A 21711-nucleotide genomic window follows, 5' to 3' on the forward strand; every position below is an offset into this window, starting at 1 on the left:
CTTCTCCAGGCTTGTATTGGCTTCTCTGAGCCAAGAAACTTCTCCTGCCCCAACTCAGCTCCCTCTCTCCCAATCTCTCCATGAACAGCATTGTTCTGGTTTTCTTTGCTCCTGATCCTAGTCAGGGGCTTCGCCTCCAGAAGGGGCCAGAAGCCCGGGCCTTTCACCCAAGCCTGGACGTGAGACCACAGGAACAAGCAGGAGGAGGGCAAAGACCCAGGGGGCACCACCAGCACCACCGTGCCCTGTGAAAGGCAGACTGCTCCTGCCGCCTTTGGCTTTGGCCCCTCCTTGCTCTGTTTCCAAGCTGCAGCCAGAACGGTCTGTACCCGAAGGATGGTGAAACAGCCAAGGAATCCGTAGGGTCCTAAAGGTCGACCTTCTTCCTTTCCTTGCCCTTGTTCCCAAAAGTTAAGGTTTCCTGGTCTTGGGCTCCCTGTCCCCTACCCAGGGTCACAGGCACTGTGGAGGTCAGTCATCTTGAATGAGCCTCCCCTACACTGCCCTGTGCTTCCCACGTTCCATTTCCACAGCCATCCTCACTTCTCCCCATTTGGAACCACAGAGCCTTCCCAGACCCTTCCCCCATCTGTCCAGGAGCTGCAGTACTTCTCACTGGGTCTCCACTGCTGCAGCCCCACCCCACCTCTTTAGCCAACCCCCAACCCCATCCGCAATCCTGCAATAGCCAAAAAACAAAAACCTCTTGTGAAAGTAATATGAGCTCATGGTAAAAATCCAATTTCCAGGGCTTCCCTGGTGGCGCAGTGGTTGAGAATCCGCCTGCCAATGCAGGGGACATGGGTTCGAGCCCTGGTCCGGGAAGATCCCACATGCCGCAGAGCAACTAAGCCCGTGTGCCACAACTACTGAGCCTGTGCTCTGAAGCCCGCGAGCCACAACTACTGAAGCCCGCATGCCTAGAGCCCATGCTCCACGAGAAGAGAAGCCACCACAATGAGAAGCCCGTGCACCACAACGAAGAGTAGCCCCCGCTCGCCACACAGTTAGAGAAAGCCTGTGCACAGCAACAAAGACCCAACACAGCCAAATAAATAAATAAATAAAATTAATTTTTTTAAAAAATCCAATTTCCAGTGTTTCTACAAAGCAAAATAAAGGTAACCTTACTTTTTAACCTGAAAAAAAAAAAAGGTATAAAGTGAAAAACTAAAAGCCTCTCCCACCCCTCCATCCCTCAGAGATAACCTCTGGGGGCAGTTTTTCCAGTACCCTTCTAGATGTTTTCTCTGCACATGTAAGTGTGTGTCTGCAGGGGAGTGTCCTCTGTTTTTCTTTCAAAATGAGATTAGAGGTTACAAATTGTTCTGCAACTTGTTCTTTTTGCCTAACAACGTATCGGGCATTTTTCCAAAACTGACCTCACTCTTTTTAACACCCACATAATACTCCATGATTTGGATGTACTATAGTTTATTTAACTGTTATCCTGCCACAGACACTCAAGGTGGTTTTTTTTTTTTTTCAGTTTTTTTCCATCACTATCTAACTGGTTCCTGGCCTCAGGTCTCAAACCTCTGATCTGCCTTCCACACCACTGCTTGATTGCAACACCAAGTCTGACTATCATTCCCAGCTCAGCTGTCTTCCTTGAGTTAGGGTTATTCACACGGTGTCTTATCTCCCCTCCTAGGTCTTAAGCTCAGGACAGGGTGTTTGCCTTGGAGGTCCTGACAAGGAGCACTAGGCCTGTCAACTCCGCAGTTTTTGAGCCAATCTCAGTGCTGCCCTGGGGAAGTAGAAGGAGGTTCTCAGGCCACATGGACACTCATTTTCTTTTTCATATATATGTATTGGGAACTCTGGGGACCTGGCTTTGTGCAGGTCACTGGAGCTCTGGGATGAAACAGATACAGACCTTGGCAAGCTTACAGTTTAGTGGGAAAGACAGGCATTATACATCCACACAGATAAACACATGGATAATTACATATGAGATGAGTGCTTTGAAAGGAAACAACAGAGGAGAAGGGATGGGGCCACCAAGAGAGAGGGCCAGTGAAGCCAGCAGACGATGGGATCTGGTTCCCATTCCAGGCCACTTCCCCTTTAACCTTCTCATCTGACAAGAAGGGAAATACCCCTTTCAGTTTTAACTTTCTGTGACAATAATACACGCTATCAGAGTTCAGGGGAAGTAGAGTTCCCCACTGCCTGATAGGGGTCAAGGGAGACTTCTCACTGACATCACATTGACCTTGAGTCACAGGCGAGCTCTACTTCCATTCAATTCTGGGCCAAATACTTGTTAAGTGTATACCATATGTATCTAACATATAGAGGTTAGGGGTGTGTGTGTGTTGGGGGTAGTTGTGGTGGTGGGTGTTTAAAGATTTAAACTAGGTGACCTCTGAAGGAGTTTACAAACTGATGGAACATCAGACCCAGGATAGGATAATTTCAATATACATCAAGTGAGAAGAGAGCAACTCATCCACAGCTCTGGGAACTGAGCGCTGGCTTCAAAGGCAAGCAGTTCTGGACTGGACTCTCTGGCCCTGCACTCTCTGGCCAGGGAACATGGAGCTTCCCAAGTGTGCTCAAAAGGGGCTCCTGGAGGGCCCTGAGCTGAGACAAGCTTGGAGTGTGAGTCAGAAGGAGCTAGAAGGGCATCTGGGAAAAGTAATCTGTGTGAAGATGGGAGCAAGCTGGAAAGGAAGACACTTGAGACCACAGAGGAAAAGCATCCCACAGGGCACAGGGCACAGGGCACCTGGACAAAGTCAATTATACCAGCCTGGAAAGAAAAATCCAAGCCAAAAAGAGCATTTTATGGAGGGCAAGCAGCCCCCATTCTCCTTCCCAGGGGCCAAGGATTTCATGCCCTAGAGAGGGCACCAGATGGGAGGAGACAGAAATCTGCTGTCACCTCTGCCAGTCTCACTTCCACGTCTATGTGTCTGTTTCTCTTTAGAGTGATTAAAAATACTGTAAACTATATGCTTACACTTTGTTGATGTTCTCTTTATGATCCACTGTACATGGCTGTATATATTTTGCACATCTACATACATATTACTGTGCAAAGTTGTATACACAAAGCCAGGCATACTGTACTTTATAGAAAATTTAAGAGCGTTTCAGAGGTAATTAGAACCATCTGTGATTTTCCCCTCCTGGCTTTGGGAGGGAGGTGCAGCTAGAGATAGTCAAGGGCCAGCCCTGGGGGTTTGTGAGGCCAAGGTAAGGAGCCAGACTTGCTCTAAAGGCAGTGGGGAGCTATTCAAAGGTTTGAGAGGGAGGCCTTAGTGAAGCTGAACAAAAGTAAAATAGAAAGTTCCAGGCTCTCCCTGTTTCTACTTAAGATAACAGAGTTACTTCCACAATCAAAGCAGGAAATCCCAAACCAGTTCTGTCCACAATTCATCTCTGCCTCAGTTTCCCCATCTGTGAAGCGAAGCCTCACCTGCCATAGTATGGGGCTGCAGGACCACAGGTCAACTTTGGCAAGCAATGAGGCCCATTTAGGCCGGCCTGGGCAAAACCCAGGGACATTGTTGCCAAATCCGAATATCATTCCTGGCCTCCAAGGCTAACAAGCTCTGGACGTGGTGCATCCAGGTTCAGATCCCGTTCCTTGGGAAAAGAACTTGGTGAATTTTCTGAAGGCCTATTGATGTCCTTCTTCCCTGGGCCAGAGACTCTTAAAACTTCCTGGGAGAATGAGGCAACATGCCTCATTGTGCAGCCCTCAGCAAATGCAGCAGCTGCACCGAGTGCTAAAGAAAAGCTCCCATAATAACCATGTGTGATAATAAAAAGATAAAGAGGCAAATAGGTATGTAGGTCAGCTCAAAAATAGCCACCCATCCATTTGGCCTGGGTAACCATTTGTGCCAAGTAGGTCCAAAGGGTTTTCTTCCTTCCCCTCCCAAGCTAATCTTCCCTGCTTTTTCATAAGGCTGCCTTAAATAAAAGTCCCCGGAGGCTGCCCGGGCAGTTCGGACCTGCAGCCCTATAGGAACAGGCACTGCTCCCGGCACTCCCTCCACCAAACAAATCCTGGGGTCAGAGGGCACAAGGGCTCTGCCTCTCTGACGTGGGTTCTTGGGCCTAAGTCAGGGTGTAGGGTGGTGACTCACAGACACTCCCCCGCCCACCCCCATAAGGTTCTGCGTGCACCCAGGACGCCTCCCCCACCCCAACAGAGACGGCTTTGTTAGCGGACCCGGCCCGAGGAGAGTTACTGCCTCAGGGTTGTGAGGGCCTCCTCAGCCTCTCCTCCCTCCCCTTCTCCCCGCTCTTCTGCCCTCCCCAGAAAGGCGCCGGCCGCTCGCCCTGCCCCCCCACCCAGCAGCCCAACAACAATAGTGCTGAGCTCAGCATCTCCGCAGCCTGGCGGCCTTCCTCTAGGACGGTGGGAGGAGTCTCCTTCCTCCCAGGAGTGGGCGGGGTCAACGCTAGCCCCGCCCTTCTCCCCTGTCTCACTTTCCCTCCTTCCCCCCACCTCGTCCCCAAGACGCACGTTCTCCAAGTCACGTCCCCGCTCGTCCCAACACACACCAGGGGGTCCGTGGAGACAGACCCCCGCCCTCCCCAGTCAGCTGCTCAGCATCTGTCACCTCCCCTGCCCGGCTCCCCTGAAGGCGCACCTCGGCCGAGGGTGGGGGGCGGGAGGGGAGAGGAGAGGGAGCAGGGGGTCTTCCCTTCCCCCATCCCCGCTGGCCCCACTGCAGACCAGCCACAGCGGGGAAGTCAATTCAGCTCTTGTGTGCTCCTCTTCCCAGAGCAGAATCCAGAAATCTAGATTTTTGTGTGTGTGTTTCTCTGCGTGTGATTTTTAAATACAAAAAGATTCAGCCGTAGCTTCTGGATTCCTACGCCAAAGTCTGTCCTTTGTGGGTTACAAACGGAACAGCTGGGGGCGGGGAGAGGCTCCTCTTTTGGCTCACCACGTCCCAGATGAGCCCTCCTGAGCTCTCAGGGAGGATACCTGGAGGGAGGATGTGACAGAATCAGTGTCACTTCTGGGCTTGCGGTTGTCTAGCTGAAGGGGACCCCATGGCGACAGTGAGCTTTGCCATTGAGTCAGCACTGCTGGGCCCTGCTGAATTCTGCAGGGGAAGGAAGAGCCTCATCAGATAAAAACAAAGAGCCAAACCAGCAGAGAAAGTTTTTTGTCAATAGCTCCATATCGACTCCAGGTGTTCACTCCACCTGTTCTACACCACCGCTCCCCAACGTGTACTGCCCCCCTTCCCAGCCATACAGTTCCTCTGGCTCACAACTAAGTGACAGGGGCTTGGAATCAAGGAAATCAGCCTAGATCTAGAGTCACGGCTCCAGCCTGCTGACTGGCTATGTGACCTTAGGCAAGTCCCTGCACCTATCCGAACCTGTTTTCTTACCTGTAAAATGGCACTGATGAGGCCTGTCTCATCTACGCTATGCAAATGTAAGCCTGGATTCAGGCTGTCCCCACTGTAGCAGCTTCTGATTATCCTTGTCATCCCCCCACCCCCGCCTTGATGAACAAAGCTCATCCTGACCCTGCCTCCCCCCCTTTGATATATGGCAATTGGAAACCCTCAAAAAGCAAGAACGCTGAAAGGGCTGGAACTGGGACGTCTGTTTCTACCTTCTCTGGCCGGCCTCCTCCAGATGGTCCACCACCCTATGGGCTGCCCTCCACCCTGGGAGTTTTAGAAAAGGGGCTCCATAGAACTTAAATCTTTTTTTCTTTGTTATGATCTTTGTGGAGGTTGAATAGGCCTTTGAGATTCTCTAGTTCTGGGTTTTCAAAACTGGGGTATGAAAATCCCAACAGTGTCTGAAGCCACAGGATAAACACAGTGTATCTTTTTGTTAAAAAGGGTTTTTTGGGGGCAGGGAAGATTAAGTAATTGAAGTATTAAGTCATTTTAAAGTTTGCTACTGAAATTAACACAAATTCCCACACATGGATAAAATATAAAATAGAATGCAAGATTGCATTATTTGTAATAAAAATAATAAAATAAAATAATAATTTGTAATGAAAATACTGGATTTCAAAGACACGTTACGCTTCCTAGGTGCTGCTTCAGGCCACAGCTCGGAACCCTATTCATCTTTAGCAGCCAAATAGCCAAGTAGCCTGAACTCAGGTCAGCTGACTCCTGTCCCCTCACGGGGCCTGGGCTTGCCTCGGAAAGCCAGTTAGCCTAGGCTTTGGGTACTAACTGGAGAGGGGTGTTACCTCAGCCTCCCTCCACTTCACTGTTTTCTTCCCTCATAAGAGTTCAGAAGCTAGGATGGAAGAGGGATTCTGAGAAGCTGGCCAAAAGCTGACCCCGCAGATGGGATTCCTTCCTGAGAGGCAGTCCAGTGTGTTAGTGAGAAAAGAGAGACAGTGCCCTGGAATCTGGATCCCTAGGACAACTCTGGCTGCGGGGGAGATGAGGTGCGGGAGCAGTGGAAGTCTGGCAGGCCGTCGTGCCTTTCACCACTGCAGGGGTAACCTGAGCTCTGGCAGGATACTCAGGCTACCCTCCTAGCTCCACCTTTGTCATGGTGGTTTAACAAGCCAGCCCTTGGTGGCGTTCCTTTTGCCCTTTGCCCTGTCCCCAGAGGAAATGACTTCTTGTGAAACCTAGGAGCCCATTAGAACTGGCTGGCTGTGAGCTCACCATTACCACGTGTGGGCCTAGTCTCCACAGCTGTGTGCCATCTCACCCGCCCCGAACCCACCCCCAACCCACAGAGAGGCTGGGAAGCTAATCCAGCGTTCCTTCCAAGGCCTACCTTTCTTCCTGACAGGTCAGTCTGCAGACATCCCAACTAAAGATGAGCATCAGGACCGCCCAGAGAGCTTTGTACAAAAGGGACCCATCCAGACCTACCAAATCAGAATGGGGATTGGGGAGGTGGGTTTCAAGCTCCACAGAAGGTTCTAATTATCAATCAGGCTAGAAAGCCACTAGTTGATGGTAGGATTACAGGGCACTCACTCTGGACCTCAATTTGCTTTTCTGTAGAATGGCATTATATTCATTCCTTCGGGTGTAAGTAGATAATATAATTCAAAAGCTTCTTTGAAAGGCTGCACAATACAATGTATTGTTAGTATATCCATTTCAAAAAGTAGCTTCACTTGCAAAAAGATTCCCCACTGAATTTTTAATTCTCCCTCCAATAACAGTCAAAATCCTGCTAAAGCCCTCAGCTGTCAACAGCTTTTCACAGCCTTCCTAGTAAACCAGGTGCACTTATAATCTTGCTATTTTGACCAAGTTGTTTGTTGTTTTTCAAGTAAAAAAGCCACAGGAGTCCTGGGAACACTTTTGCTGGCTTCATTGTCCCCACGTGCCACCACCACTCCACCCTCTCCCCACCACCCGGGCTCCTCCTGCCGCCTCCACTCCCCTCAATGACACGTTTCCAAAAGGCTGTGGAGGCACCCCAAGCAGAGCCGCGCAGGCATGCTGGCTGGCCTTCAGGGGTTCCCATCCTGAATTCTGGGGTTCCCAGGAACACACCCCCACCCCAAGATCTGGTTTAACTCCCCAAACCCGACTGGGGCAACTTGCCAGACTGAGGTCCTGGGAACCGGTGCACAGGACAGAAACCGCCAGAACAGGGAGGGGCAAGTGGCCTGGAGTGTGTGCTCACTGACTTGAAATTGCAGGCTGCTGTGGGTCCTATGGGACCTGGGAAGAGGCAGAGCTGGGAAGAGGCAGAGCTTCTGCACAGGCATGGCTCTAGCCACAGAGACTGGGACATGGGGCCTGGTTACCAACTCCAGAGGCCTGAGTCACTGGGGACATGACACTAGCCCACTCCTGCTGGGAGTTCAGCCATCTCCCCATCAGGGTCATCTTGATGCAGATTCCATGTTGCACATTGTGTCTATGTTAGGAGTGCTTTCCCCAGAAGACACATGTAAATGCACAGACTCGAATGGTAATAGTGCCCTCTGGAGTTGTGCAAAGGGGCATCCCTACTCCCACCAACAAGGGAATATAAACTTCAGAAGTATTTTGAGGAGAGTGACTGCTTGGTGAGTTCAGGGTCTCCTTTGGGATGATAAAGATGTTTTGGAATAGATAGAGGTGGTGGTTGCACAACATTGTGGATGTACTAAATGCCACTGACTTGTTCACTTTAAAAAGTTTAATTTTACATGTGAATTTCATCTCAATAAAAAAATTTTTCAGTATTTTAAGGCACTTGAAGGGAAAGTACTAATTGCTTTAAAAGATTTCCCACAAGTCAGCTCTCTGCACAATGCACCTCTATCCCCAACTTCCTGGGGTTGCCGACTATACTCCAACTGGAAGAATTAGGTTGCCTTAGAAGCCCACTTCCTGACCTGAGCTGAGGAAGAAGGGAGATATTCAGATACATCCAACACTCTTGGCAGCACTTGTCAGAAAGGGGATAGAAAGGTAGCATGGAGTTCTTCTGAAGGCTCACCCCAAAGGCCACCCAGATCCTGAGAATCCAGATGTAGGTCTGCAGTTCTGGGAAAATCCACCTTCTTGCTTTATCCATTCATTCATTTATTCATCCAAGGAATATTCACTGAGACTCTACTATGTGCTAGCCACTGGAAGTTAAGAAGAGTAGAACTCCACCCTCAGGAAGCTCATAGTCCGGTGAGAAGACCAAAGTGGAAACAGTTATTAACAGAGATGTGCATGGGGTGTGAGGATGACCTGAGGAGGGGCACCTAAGGGATGGTGTATTGGGTTGGGCACTGGGGAAGGCTTCCTGGAGGAAGGGATGCCACAGCTGGGTCTCCAAGGCTGCTGGCGGGAACATGTCCAGGCAAGCCTGACCTGCAGCCAGCCTAAGCCTGACGGGGAGAGAAGCAAATGCAGGGTTCATAGGATCTTTGAAGGATTTGAAGAGGCCTGGCTCAGAGGCTAGGAGATGGAGCTGCCTCCTCCTTGCAAGTACCACTTTTGGGACCCCCCATCCCATCTTCAATGCAGAGACAGGTGTGTGAGATGGTAACCATGTCTTTCCAGCCCCAGCCATGTGGAAGGGATCCTGCCCTTCACCTCACAGGATGAACCATGACCCTCCACCCTAGCTCCTCGGAGGGGCTAACAGTTAGGAAACTCCCCTCCTACATCCAAAGGTTCTCCTGACAGACAATGGTACGGGGCTTTGCCCCCCTCCTTCATAGGGGTGAAGAGTTTCAGTGGGGAAGCCATTTAGCCCTCCACCCTCATCCCTCTGCAGCCAGGCCTTCTAGCAGGTGGTTGTTTACCCTATAGCCCACTCTCTCCTCTGGGAAAAACCTCCAGGGTTAAGATTGCCTGTCCTTTTTTGAAAATGATGAGACAACAACATTAATGGATTTCTTTTGAAAAGAAAATTACCCAGTGCCCATTAACATAGCCCTTCCCCATTATAAAAAGCTGTTTTATTAACAAAATGAGACAGCAGCACACTGCTTCCGTGATGGCTACTTATTGAATGAATGAATGATTCCTAGTGAACTGACCTTTCCAAAATGGCACTGGATTCTTTTGCTTCTGAAACCTCTATTTTTCTTAGATTAGTGTTCCACATTTTTCTGAATTTTTTTTTCATGCGGGGTCAGTGGAGAGAGAGAGAAGAAAAACACCCTAAGTCTATATCCTGCTGTCTCAGATGTCCCCAGCCCAGTCAGCCTGGGAGGAGTGAATGGTCTTGATGGATTAATTCCCTGATCTTCAGTCCTGACAGAAAGACACACCCATACAGGTCACCCCAACTCTTTCCTTCCCACCTCAGTAAAGGGTGATTTCAAGAGGATGTCATCTACCCTCAGTCCTCCAAGCACTTCACCTAATTGCCAAGACCTGGTGTCTTTAAGGTTCCCAGCAAGTGACTAGAGCTTGGAGGATAGGAAGAAAGGGCCAGTGTTCAGGCCTTGAAAGCCCCAGCAGCTAACAGACTATTCTATTCTGCAGCAGTCTTTAAGATATCTCCTAATCTGAGTCGTCTAATTTATTTTTTATCCATAAATTTGTCTCCAGAGATGGTTCTCCCATCTGGAAAAAGGGGATGGGGTGCAGGGCTTGATTCTGGTCGTTTACAGTTCTAAGTCTTGGTTTGCCCGGAAGGCCCACGGGTCAGCCTTTTTTTTTTTTTTTTAATGGGAGGGGGTGTGGATGGCAGCGGCCCGGACTCTTCCGGCGGCAAGTGTCTTCGGTCACGCGCAAGTCTGCCCCGAGGCGACGCCCGCCAGTCTGATCTGGTTAGGCTCTGGCCCGCCCAGGGACGGGAGCGTCTGATGTAAGTTTGGTTCTCTCTTCCATCAGGATCCTGTGACCCAGATTGATATATCTTTAAATAAATAAAGGTCGAATCCGTCCGAACCCCTTCCCACCGTCAGCAATCTCTGTCAGTCTTCGAGCACCGCCGTCGGGTCACATTTTCTGTGGCCCCCTCCTGAATGACGAAACAGGGGATAGCGATTTCACTCCGGGGCTTTTCCGGAGATTTAGGTCTTCGGTCCTGATGCAACTCTCCGGCTCTTTTACACAAAGCGTTTTGGCAGTGAGGGGCGCTAGGACCCGGCGGACGCCCGGGGCCTCTCGGCCGCAGCGGGCGGGGGAGGCACAGCCGCACCTCTGTCCGTCCTTACGGCCGGCGGGTGGGTCAGTGTGTCCCTCTGATATGGGTCCCAGCTCCCAGCTCCAGAACCAAGTGCTAGGAACCGGGGCCCATCAATACTCTTTTAACCACGTTTCCCGAACCCCCTCCTTGGAGGCAGCTGGAGGCTGGGAGCGGAGCTCCCCCCACCAATTAATCCATCCCCTGCGGCTGTAGAGTAACAAGCGGGCGGGCAGGTGGGGCCGCCGGGAAGAGGGAGCACGGTGCCCGGAGCTGCCCAGTCTTTGGACCCCACCCCCATAACCCGACCCTTCGTAAGGCAGGGTTAGCGTGGGGTACGTGCACGAGGGCCGGTGGATTAACGTCTGCTCCCCGCGCCGCAGTTCCACTGGCATCCACTTGTGCGCCCAGTTGTGCCCAGAGCTCACAGGCTCTCAGACGCTGGGGGCAACCGTTTTCCCTGCTTGTTGCCCCCCTCAAGTTCCCCTGCCTCTTCCCCCGCGCGGCCGCGGCCTACCCCCTCCCCCAGCAATACGACCCTATAATAAACAAGTCTTTCCTAGATCCTCCCCTGCCGCGAGCGCCCTCGGGGACCTTGGCAGCTGCAGCCGCCGCGGATCCCTTTCCAGAAAGGGGGCGTGGCCGCGGCTCGCGGGTTTGGCCGGGTGCTTTCTGGGGCCCAAGGGGGGCGGGGCCAGGCGGCTGTCACCGGGCAGGAGAGAACGTTGCGAACGTGCGCCCAGAGTCCATTGGTCGAGGTGGGCCACACTCCCGGGTCTGGATTGGGCCGCGGCGCGGAAGGGGTGTGGCCTCCCCGCGCTAGTCCTTATAGGTCTCTCTGCTCTGGTGCTAGGGACCGCGGCAGGCCGAGGGGGAGGTGCGGGTTGGGAGAAGGGACAGGTACGGGCAGAGCTCGGGGGTTGGCACCAGTTCGCGCACTCATTCAAGCGGCAGTACGCACTTGTCCCAGCAGTTCTAGCTGACCGCAGTAGCTGGTGAGTGTCCCTTCTGTGTGTGCTGATCGCTCCGCGGAGAAGCCTCACCCGTGGGGGTCCTAGCGCTCTCAGCCTGGAGCAGCCCCCAGACTGACGCCGGGCCCGCGCCGCTCTTGTCTTACAGCGTCTTCTGCGCTCCAGCACCCTGAGCTCATCTGCAAACGTCCTGGCGTCCGTCCTCACCATGCCTAGCCTTTGGGATCGCTTCTCGTCGTCCTCTTCGTCCTCGTCCTTGTCCCGAACTCCCAACCCAGATCAGCCGCCACGCTCAGCCTGGGGGTCGGCGGCCCGAGAAGAGACACTCGGCCGCTGCGCGAGCCTGGAGAGCTCGGACTGCGAGTCCCTGGACAGCAGCAACAGTGGCTTCGGGCCGGAGGAAGGTAAGCCGTGTGCGGGAGCCGGACGCGAATAGAGGGGCGGGGGAGGTGAGAAAGCACCGCGCTGGAAGGAGTCAAAAGCCACCTTGGCTTCCTATCCCATCAGAATCCGGATTGTGGAAGGAGGCGGGCAGAGGAGGGGGACTGAAGTATAGGGTACGAGAGTGGGGCGGAAACTGAGGCACAGAGTGGGAAGGAGTGCTGGTTTCTTAGCGAAACAGCACCTCCCCGTTCGGAGCTGCTCTAACTCCCTCCCCTACGTGCTTTCCCTTGCAGATTCTTCATACCTGGATGGGGTGTCCCTGCCCGACTTCGAGCTGCTCAGCGATCCCGAGGATGAGCACCTGTGTGCCAGCCTGATGCAGCTGCTGCAGGAGAGCCTGGCCCAGGCACGGCTGGGCTCGCGGCGCCCCGCGCGCCTGCTGATGCCCGGCCAGCTGGTGAGCCAGGTGGGCAAAGAACTACTGCGCCTGGCCTACAGCGAGCCGTGCGGCCTGCGGGGGGCGCTGCTAGACGTCTGCGTAGAGCAGGGCAAGAGCTGCCACAGCGTGGGTCAACTGGCTCTCGACCCTAGCCTTGTGCCCACCTTCCAGCTGACCCTCGTGCTGCGCCTGGACTCACGCCTCTGGCCCAAGATCCAGGGGTTGTTTAGCTCTGCCAACTCTCCCTTCGTCCCTGGCTTCAGCCAGTCCCTGACGCTGAGCACGGGCTTCCGAGTAATCAAGAAGAAGCTGTACAGCTCAGAGCAGCTGCTCATTGAGGAGTGTTGAACTTGGGCCTGGGGGGGCGATACTGACCCCATGACAGAGACAGTTGAACTTTTGGGGTGGACATTGGCAGTCAGAAGCTGAGGGACTGATGTCTGTCATTAGAAAACTGACAACAGCCACCTGCGGGGAGGAAGGTCAAGGTGAGGGGAACACGGTGTTTCCCTAGGAAGCTCACTGAGGTGTGGACAGGTGGCTCCCACTTGGGCTCACACGCCGCCCCTCAGTCCTGTAGCATGAAACAAAGGCTTAGGGGCCAACCAGGCTTCTGGCTGGATGTGTATGTAGCATGTACCTTATTATTTTTATTGTTACTGACAGTTAAGACAACAGTGGTGTGACAGAGCCATGAGAGCAGCTGGGCTGCACTGGCATCTGCAAGGGATGTGTGCTCACGGCAGCCGGCTCTGGTGGGAGGGGGGAGGTCATCGAGGTGGTTTGTGTATCTCATGGTCTGAAGGGACCAAATGTTTGTTCTTTGTTGTTTTTGTATCTTTTTTTTTTTTTTTTGATTGGAGCTTCACTACTGACCTGTTCTAGGCAGCTATCTTACAGACGCATGAATGTAAGAGGAGGAGAAGGGGTGGGTGTTGGGATCACTTGGGGATCTTTGACACTTGAAGAAAAAATACACCTGGGAGCTGCGTGTGGCCCATCCCCGGATGTGTAGTGAAGGGTTGAACTGTGAGGGGGTGGGGCTGATTGGGGTGGGGGCTGGAACCCCTCCCCCAGAGGAGTACCATCTGGGTCTTCCATCTAGAACTGTTTACATGAAGATACTCGCTGTTCATGAATACACTTGATGTTCAAGTATTAAGACCTATGCAATATTTTTTACTTTTCTAATAAAAAAAAAACATGTTTGTTAAAACGGTTGTCTCTCATCAGTGCCATGAAATAAAAGGGAGGGGGATGGGTGCTGGAAAAGGTGGGTTTCATCACACTCTGGTGCAGCTGTGTGTTTCTCTGTCCCTTTCTGGGGCTGCCTGCCAGCTTGGTAATGGAGGTATGTAGACTGAGTGCCATCTGTGTCAAGAACGCAGGCTCCCTTGGCTCTGCTGGCTGAGGCTACCAAGGGAAAGCACTCGAAAGCCTTGGAAGATAGGGAGTGAGTCAGACCTCTCAGAGCCACAGTCTCAGTAGAAAGAGCTCACCTGGCTGCCCTGGGTTAGAAGGGCCTGGTACAAAGGACTCCTGAGCCCAAGGTCCTTACAGGCACTTAAAGGACTGCAAGAGGCTTTTTTCCTTGTGAAAAAAGGCACAGTTCTATTTGTTCTGCAGTGAAAATTACACATTTTATCTCTGGATATGAAAAGGCTAGGGAGCAGGAGCACTAAGAAATGGAGTTTGAAAAAGACTTAACTGGGTTCAAGCCTCTGACTAGACAAGGAACCTAGGGCTCAGAGAGGGGCATGACCTGCCAGGCAGGAGCAAAATACACAACATATGTAGGAGGTGTGGTGAGGGCTTCAAGAGCCAGGGGACTACAGGCCTGTCTTCATGAATGTTCTCGGTGACCTGGACTCATTGCACTCTCTGGGCCCCAATTTCATTATCAGTGAAATTGGGATTGGGCCAGATGAAGGCCAAGGCCCTTCCCACTCCTCCCTCCCAGTGACTCTCGGCCAATCCTCCCACACCAGCCTCTGGAGAGTTGTTATCTCCCTTGTTTCTCTTCCTGGTCTCAGACAGGCCTTGTTTGCTCAACTGTAAAACAGTAGTTCTTCCACTTGATTGTATACTCAAATCTCTTGGGGCCTGAATTAAACACAGATCTCCCTGCCTTGGAGGAGATTCTGACCACATGTGTCTGGGGCAGGGCCCCAGGAATCTGCATTTTCATCCAGGATCCTGACACAGGGTCTTGAACTTTGGGATGGTTTAGAAGACTCGCATCTCTTTGATAGAATGGAATGACTTACTCCCCAAAATGAATGAACCGTTTAGAACTAGATTTGAAAATGGTAATAACAAGGAAGAGGGTGCCCAGAGTAGTTTTAAGAGTCCTTACTTCTTAGCACATCCTCCTAATAGCTACCCTGGGAGGGGTGGGTGGGGCAGGGGTTAGTGAAGTTTTACAGGTTAGTAAACAGAGGCCCAAGCCCTTGAATGACGGTCTTCTTCTGACCATGGCTGACCTTGCCTGCTCTCAGCCCCTCAGGGTGGAGCTGAGAGTGAAGCAGGCTCAGCACTTGGGTGGTATCTGGGGGCACTTTCCTGGGAATTGAGATCAGGGCCAATGCTCATGGCTATGCTTCCCTGACCCTCAAAGAGGAAAACAAAAAGCCGTGTCTGGCTCCAGAACAGAGAGTCTCATTGGTGTTTGGAGGCAAGAGCTAGATGCGGAGGTAAGCATTAACCCTCTCCTAGACCGGGAAGCATCAAGCACCCTCAGCTCATTCTCTTAATAATTTGTCTTTAATTTTTGTCAATTTGATTACTATGTGTCTTGGTGTGTTTCCCCTTGGGTTTATCCTGCCTGAGACTCTCTGTGCTTCCTGGACTTGGGTGGCTATTTCCTTTCCCATGTTAGGGAAGTTTTCGACTATAATCTCTTCAAATATTTTCTCAGGTCCTTTCTCTCTCTCTTCTCCTTCTGGGACCCCTATAATGCGAATGTTGGTGCATTTAATGTTGTCCCAGAGGTCTCTTAGGCTGTCTTCATTTCTTTTCATTCTTTTTTCTTTATTCTGTCCCATGGCAGTGATTTCCACCTTTCTGTCTCCCAGGTCACTTATCTGTTCTTCTGCCTCAGTTATTCTGCTATTGATTCCTTCTAGTGTATTTTTCATTTCATTTATTGTACTGTTCATCTCTGTTTGTTCTTTAATTCTTCTAGGTCTTTGTTAAACATTTCTTGCATCTTCTCGATCCTCCATTCTTTTTCTGAGGTCCTGGATCATCTTCACTATCATTATTCTGAATTCTTTTTCTGGAAGGTTGCCTATCTCCACTTCATTTAGTTGTTTTTCTGGTGTTTTATCTTGTTCCTTCAACTGGGACATAGTCCTCTGCCTTTTCATTTTGTCTATCTTTCTGTGATTGTGGTTTTCGTTCCATGGGCTGCAGAACTGTAGTTCTTCTTGCTTCTGCTCCTAAGCTCCTTCTCTTAGATGGTCAGATTGAGGCTGGAGGAAAACTTGGGTTCCCAAGAAGTCTCAGCTAAGATGCCCTTTTCTGAGGGCAGACTGCCTTTCCTCATCCTCACAGGGCTTGAAAATCCCCCCAAATAGGACAGAAAGACCCCAGGTTAGGGCTCTTAGGTCTCCTAAGATGTGGCAGGGAGCTTTGTCCTACATATTGGGCTCTTGAAGAGAAGATGGAACAGGCTCCCTTGTTGCTAAGACTGAAAGCTAATAAAGCATATGAGACTTCCACATAAAATCCAATTTTGGAAAATGCTTTCAGAAATTGTTCTATTTAGCCTATAAAATTTGTATTGATTCCCTCACTTTGTATAGGATTCCCTCCCTTAGTTCTATTTCCCACCCCAGCAGAATACTACTGGAGAACCTACCATAGCTCCCTATTATCAGATTCCACTGTATGCCTTTGAAGACCTTTGGTATCAGGCCCTATTCACCCTACCCAGGCTGACAGCCTCTACCACTCTCTACCACTCCCCTGGCCTGTCCCCTCCTCTACCCCCAGACTCTGCTCATTCCAGTGCCCTCCACCAGGGATGTGATCCCTCTCTCTTGCCTGAAAACCCTGCCCTTCCTTTAAGGCCCAGAGCAAGTCCCAGCCCTTTTATGACTCCCCTCTGCCTCACCCAGCCTCATCCTTCACAATTGCAGTGTAGAAAATTCAGCAGTTGGGCTTCCCTGGTGGCGCAGTGGTTGAGAATCTGCCTGCCAATGCAGGGGACACAGGTTCGAGCCCTGGTCTGGGAAGATCCCACATGCCACGGAGCAACTAAGCCCGTGAGCCACAACTACTGAGCCTGCGCATCTGGAGCCTGTGCCCCGCAACAAGAGAGGCCGCGACAGTGAAAGGCCCGCGCACCGCGATGAAAAGTGGCCCCCGCTTGCCGCAACTAGAGAAAGCCCTCGCACAGAAACGAAGACCCAACACAGCCAAAAATAAATAAATAAATAAATAAATAAATTTATAAAAAAAAGAAAAGAAAATTCAGCAGTTCTCCAATCTCATTGTATGCACTTGTTTTGTATCCCACTCCTGGGTTCCCTTCAAGCCTGGTTGTCAGACTGCTTGATCATCTCCCTCTCCCTGGGCTCAGACAACACAAGATTCCCCCACCAGCCTCAGACTCTAGGCTAAGGAGAGAGGAGGGCAGAGTAGAAACACTTCATTGTTTTACTCTGCCTGACACCTAGTTTAGAGGAATACAGAGGTCCTAGAAGGGAAGTGGTGTCTTAATGCGTAAGACCACCAAGCAGTAGAGTTAGTGAAATCTGGATTCAAATCCTGGCTCAGACATTTCTTAGCCAATGACCTTGAGCACGTCACCTTCAGTTTCTCTTCTGTAAAATGGGGATAATAGTGAGGAAATGATGTATTCAATATATAAAGGTATAACTGGAGTGTCACCACTGGCAGAGGAAGCCAGTGGCTGTGCAAGAGATGGGGCGCCTGGGCTGCGGTGGAGCAGGCACCCTGTGATAGGGACCACCTTTGACTGCCTCACCTCTGGTCCGCCTTTCCTCTAACGTTCAAAAGTCATCATCTTAACAACAGTCACGTCAATATGTAACCTTAATAAATTCTGGTAAAAAAACATCACTGTGAGCTAATGTGCTCAGACTGCTTCACTTCTAAGCGGTATTTTCCTAAGCCCAGTGTATGTTAAGCACCCTAGATAAGGTTCCTTTAATTCTACCTCATGTTTCAGAAGGAAATTTGAAGGCTCAGAGTGGCTCAGTGAGCAGGGCTGCAGGGCTAAGATGGGAAGTGTGGTCTCCTACCTCCTGGGCCTTTCACTCAATCCACTGAGCTCTCCTGGTTCCTCAGTTAAGGTGTCCTGGTCAGCCTCATCCTGCTTTTACTGCTGGAGGTGGCCAGTATTGCGGGGGCAGCCCAGTGGAAGGCTGAGGAAACATGAGGAACAGAAACCAGTCCTAAGTAATAGATTATTACAGGACTCGGTAATTATCCTGAAAAGGGGGCTCTTTATGAAGGAATCACAAATTAGAAAACAGCCCATTAAACCCAGACACGTCCACGCAGGGGCCCAGCTGGGGAGTCTCCATCTCAGTCCCAACAATGGGCAGCTGCATGGAAACATCTGTGGCCATGTGGTACTGACGGCTCTGAGGGCAGACACTGATAGACCGTCACTTGATTACTGCATTCATTCATTCAACCTATATATAATTAAATGGGTCCATGGATCTGCTAGAGAAAGCCAAAGTAAGTGGGAACCCATAAGAAGCTGATGTCAAAATCAAAATTCTCTCTCTTTCTCTTTCACACACACTCCCACATAATCACACACATACATTTACAAGCAAAACTGTGGGGCATAAGAAAAAAGAGAAAATGGGCACACACTCAATTTTCCCTATCCCTAACTTCCCAGGGAAAAAAAATCTAAAAATATAGAAGGATTTTTAAATTTTTATTTTATTTATTTTTGGCTGCATCGGGTCTTAGTTGCAGCACGCAGGATATTCATTGAGGCATGTGGGATCTTTCGTTGTGGTGTGCGGGCTTCCCTCTAGCTGTGACGTGCAGGTTTTCTCTTCTCTAGTTGTGGCGCACAGGCTCCAGGGCGCCTGGGCTCTGTAGTTGTGGTGCGTGGGTTCCAGAGCGCGTGGGCTCTGTAGTTTGCGGCTGGCGGGCTCTAGTTGAGGTGCACAAGCTCAGTAGTTGTGGCACGTGGGCTTAGCTGCCTGGCGGCATGTGGGATCTTAGTTCCTCGAACCTATGTCCTCTGCATTGGAAGGCGGATTCTTTACCACAGGACCACCAGGGAAGTCCCAATACAGAAGGATTAAAAGTATATAAGATAAAACTAATTAAACTGTATACTTAAAATGGTGAATTTTATTGAATGTAAATTATACCTTAATACCAGAATTTTTTTAAAGTATATATACACAAAAATTAAAGTGGATCACAGTCCTAAATGGAAGAACTAAACTATAAAAACTCTTAGAAGAAAATATAGGAGTAAATATTCATGATCTTGGATTAGACAATGATTTCTTAGATATGACACCAAAAATACAAGTTTAAAAGAAGATCAACAAGTTGGACTTCATAAAATTTTAAAACATTTGTGCTCCAAAGGACATAATCAAGAAAGTAAGAAGACAGCCCACAGACAGGGAGAAAGTATTTTGCAAATCATATATAAGATAAGTGATTTTCACCTAGCATATATAAAGAACTCCTGCAACTTAATTAAAAAATGAGCAAAAGATTTGAATAGACATTTCTTCGAAGAAGATATACAGGGACTTCCCTGGTGGCACAGTGGTTAAGAATCTGCCTGCCAATGCAGGGGACAGGGGTTCAATCCCTGGTCTGGGAAGATCCCACATGCCTCTGAGCAACTAAGCCTGTGAGCCACAACTACTGAGCCCACACACCACAACTACTGAAGCCCACGCACCCTAGAGCCCATGCTCTGCAACAAGAGAAGCCACCGCAATGAGAAGCCCATGCACCGCAACGAAGAGTAGCCCCGGCTCACCACAACTAGAGAAAGCCCACTCGCAGTGACGAAGACCCAATGCAGCAAAAAAAAAAAAAAAACTTATGGAAAAAAAAATTTTAAAAGATATACAAATGCCCTATAAGCATTTATGAAAAGATGTTTAACATTACTGGTCCGTAGGGAAATGTAAATCAGCGCTACAGTGGGATACCATTTCATACTACCAGAGTGGCTATAATCAAAGAGGTGGATAAGAACAAGTATTGGCAAGGATGTGGAAAAACTGGCACCCTCATACATTGCTGGAGGGATTGTAAAATGGTAGAGCCATTTTGGAAAGTGGTTTGGTAGTTCCTCATAATGTTAAACATGCAGTTACCATATGACCCAGCAATTCCACTTCTCAGTATATACCCAAGAGAAATGAAAACATATGTCCACACAAAAACTTATATATGAATTTTCATAGCAGCATTATTCATAATATCGAAGGGGAAACAACCCAAATGTCCATCAACAGATGAATGGATAAACAAAACATGATATATCTATCTAACAGAATATTATTTGTCAATAAAAAGAAATGAATAATCCATGCTACCACATTTGATGGGCCTCAAAAACGTTATGCTAAGTGAAAGAAGCAGATCACAAAAGACCACATATTGTATGATTCCATGTATATGAAATGTCCAGAATAAGCAAATCATAGAAATAGAAAGATTAGTTGCTTAGGCCTGGGGGACTGGGGGGAGTTGGGGGTGAATGCTAATAGGTATAGAGTTTCTTTTTGGGGTGATGATAATATTCTAAATTAGTATATTCACAGAGTTGCAGAACTCTGTGAATATACTAAAAACTGTTAATATAATAACTGTTATATAATTAGAAATATAATAATTAATATAATTAAATTAATATAATTTAATAGGTGAAATTTATGGTATGTAAATTATATCAATAAAAATGTTTTTTAAGTACATGTTTTTCAAACCCATAGAATTGAACACCTAATAAAAGGGCACATTTTACTGTATGCAAATTATACCTCAATTAAAAAAACTTTAACACACATGAAAAAGTACAAAAAATGAGCTCTAGAAGTTTTAAAACATAAATTATAGCTCCATAATTAGGGTCCCATTTAGTGTAAATATGGTAAATTTTTCACTAAGTAAAGGAAAGCAAAGAGAAGCCATGAGCATTTTGGTTCAAATTTTATTTATTGTCTGTCTCTGCCAACAGAATGTCAGCCTACATTTTTTGTGTGCCTAGAACAGTGCCTGGCTCATAGAGAATTCTCAATGCACATGTATGGAAGAAAAGAAGGATGGAAAGGACCATGACATCTCAAATCCACCATCTCCTGGAGAGGCCCATTGGAGCCACTTCCAAACACTTTTTTTTTTTTTTTTATAATTTTTTTTTAATTTATTATTTATGGCTGTGTTGGGTCTTCGTTTCTGTGCGAGGGCCCTCTCCAGTTGCGGCAAGTGGGGGCCACTCTTCATCGCGGTGCGCGGGCCTCTCACTATCGCGGCCTCTCTTGTTGCGGAGCACAAGCTCCAGACGCGCAGGCTCAGCAATTGTGGCTCATGGGCCCAGCCGCTCCGCGGCATGTGGGATCCTCCCAGACCAGGGCTCGAACCCCTGTCCCCCACATTGGCAGGCAGACTCTCAACCACTGCGCCACCAGGGAAGCCCCAAACACTTTTTTTTTTAATTGTGGTAAAATACACATAACATAAAATTTACCATCTTAACCATTTTTAAGTGTACAGTTCAGTAGTGTTAAATATATTCACATTGCTGTGCAACCAAGCTCCAGAACTTTTTCATCTTGCAAAATGGAAATTTTATATCCATTAAATAACAATACCCCATCCCCCCCCCCACCCCCCCCACCCCACCCCCGCCATCCAGCCCCTGGCAATCACCATTCTACTTTGTGTCTCTATGAATTTGATGTCTCTAGATACAACACATAAGTGGAATCATACAGTATTTGTTTTACTGTGCCTGGCTTACTTCACTCAACACAAGGTCTTCAAGTTTCAATTATATTGTAGCAAATGTCAGAATTTCCTTCCCTTTTAAAGCTGAATAACATTCCACTGTATGGATATACCACATTTTGCTTATCCTTTCATCCATCAATGGACATTTGGGTTGCTTCCATCTTTTGGCTATTGTGAATGATGCTGCTATGAACACGGGTGTACAAATCTCTTTCAGACCCTGCTTTCACTTCTTTGGGGTATATACTCAGAAGTGGAATTGCTGGATCATATGATAATTCTAGTTCTAACTTTTTGAGGAACCACTATACTGTTTTCTATACCATCTGCACCATTTTAAATTCCCACCAACAGTGCACAACACTTCTAAGCACTTTTATG

General features: G+C 49.1%; 1 protein-coding gene and 1 long non-coding RNA gene across 3 annotated transcripts in view; one reads left to right on the forward strand and one right to left on the reverse strand.

The window, feature by feature from the left end:
- LOC309635529 overlaps nucleotides 1-21192 on the reverse strand; it is a 35439-nt gene extending 14247 nt beyond the window's left edge. Inside the window, exons 1-2 of one of the 2 annotated variants that reach the window (XR_014248874.1) lie at nucleotides 21024-21192; nucleotides 17616-20710 (exon numbers count right to left, since the gene is read on the reverse strand). This is a non-coding gene — a long non-coding RNA (uncharacterized lncRNA). The other variant, XR_014248875.1, reaches the window with a different exon arrangement.
- Nucleotides 11387-13561, forward strand: DDIT4 (DNA damage inducible transcript 4). The gene is made up of 3 exons (XM_082406912.1): nucleotides 11387-11546; nucleotides 11671-11926; nucleotides 12200-13561. Exons 2-3 carry the CDS (start codon nucleotides 11731-11733, stop codon nucleotides 12691-12693), a joined length of 690 nt encoding a protein of 229 aa, XP_082263038.1. The 5' UTR covers nucleotides 11387-11546; nucleotides 11671-11730; the 3' UTR covers nucleotides 12694-13561.
- Nucleotides 21193-21711: the final 519 nt, after the last annotated feature.

Source organism: Balaenoptera borealis (genome assembly GCF_965194805.1).
Source record: "Balaenoptera borealis genome assembly, chromosome: 10".
In the NCBI taxonomy this organism is placed as follows: domain Eukaryota; kingdom Metazoa; phylum Chordata; class Mammalia; order Artiodactyla; family Balaenopteridae; genus Balaenoptera; species Balaenoptera borealis.

Coding starts and splice junctions, on each gene's coding strand:
- DDIT4 (XM_082406912.1), top strand. CDS start 11,731: ATGCCTAGCCTTTGGGATCGCTTCTCGTCGTCCTCTTCGTCCTCGTCC. Junction 11,927..12,199: donor TGGCTTCGGGCCGGAGGAAG/GTAAGCCGTGTG, acceptor TTTCCCTTGCAG/ATTCTTCATACCTGGATGGG.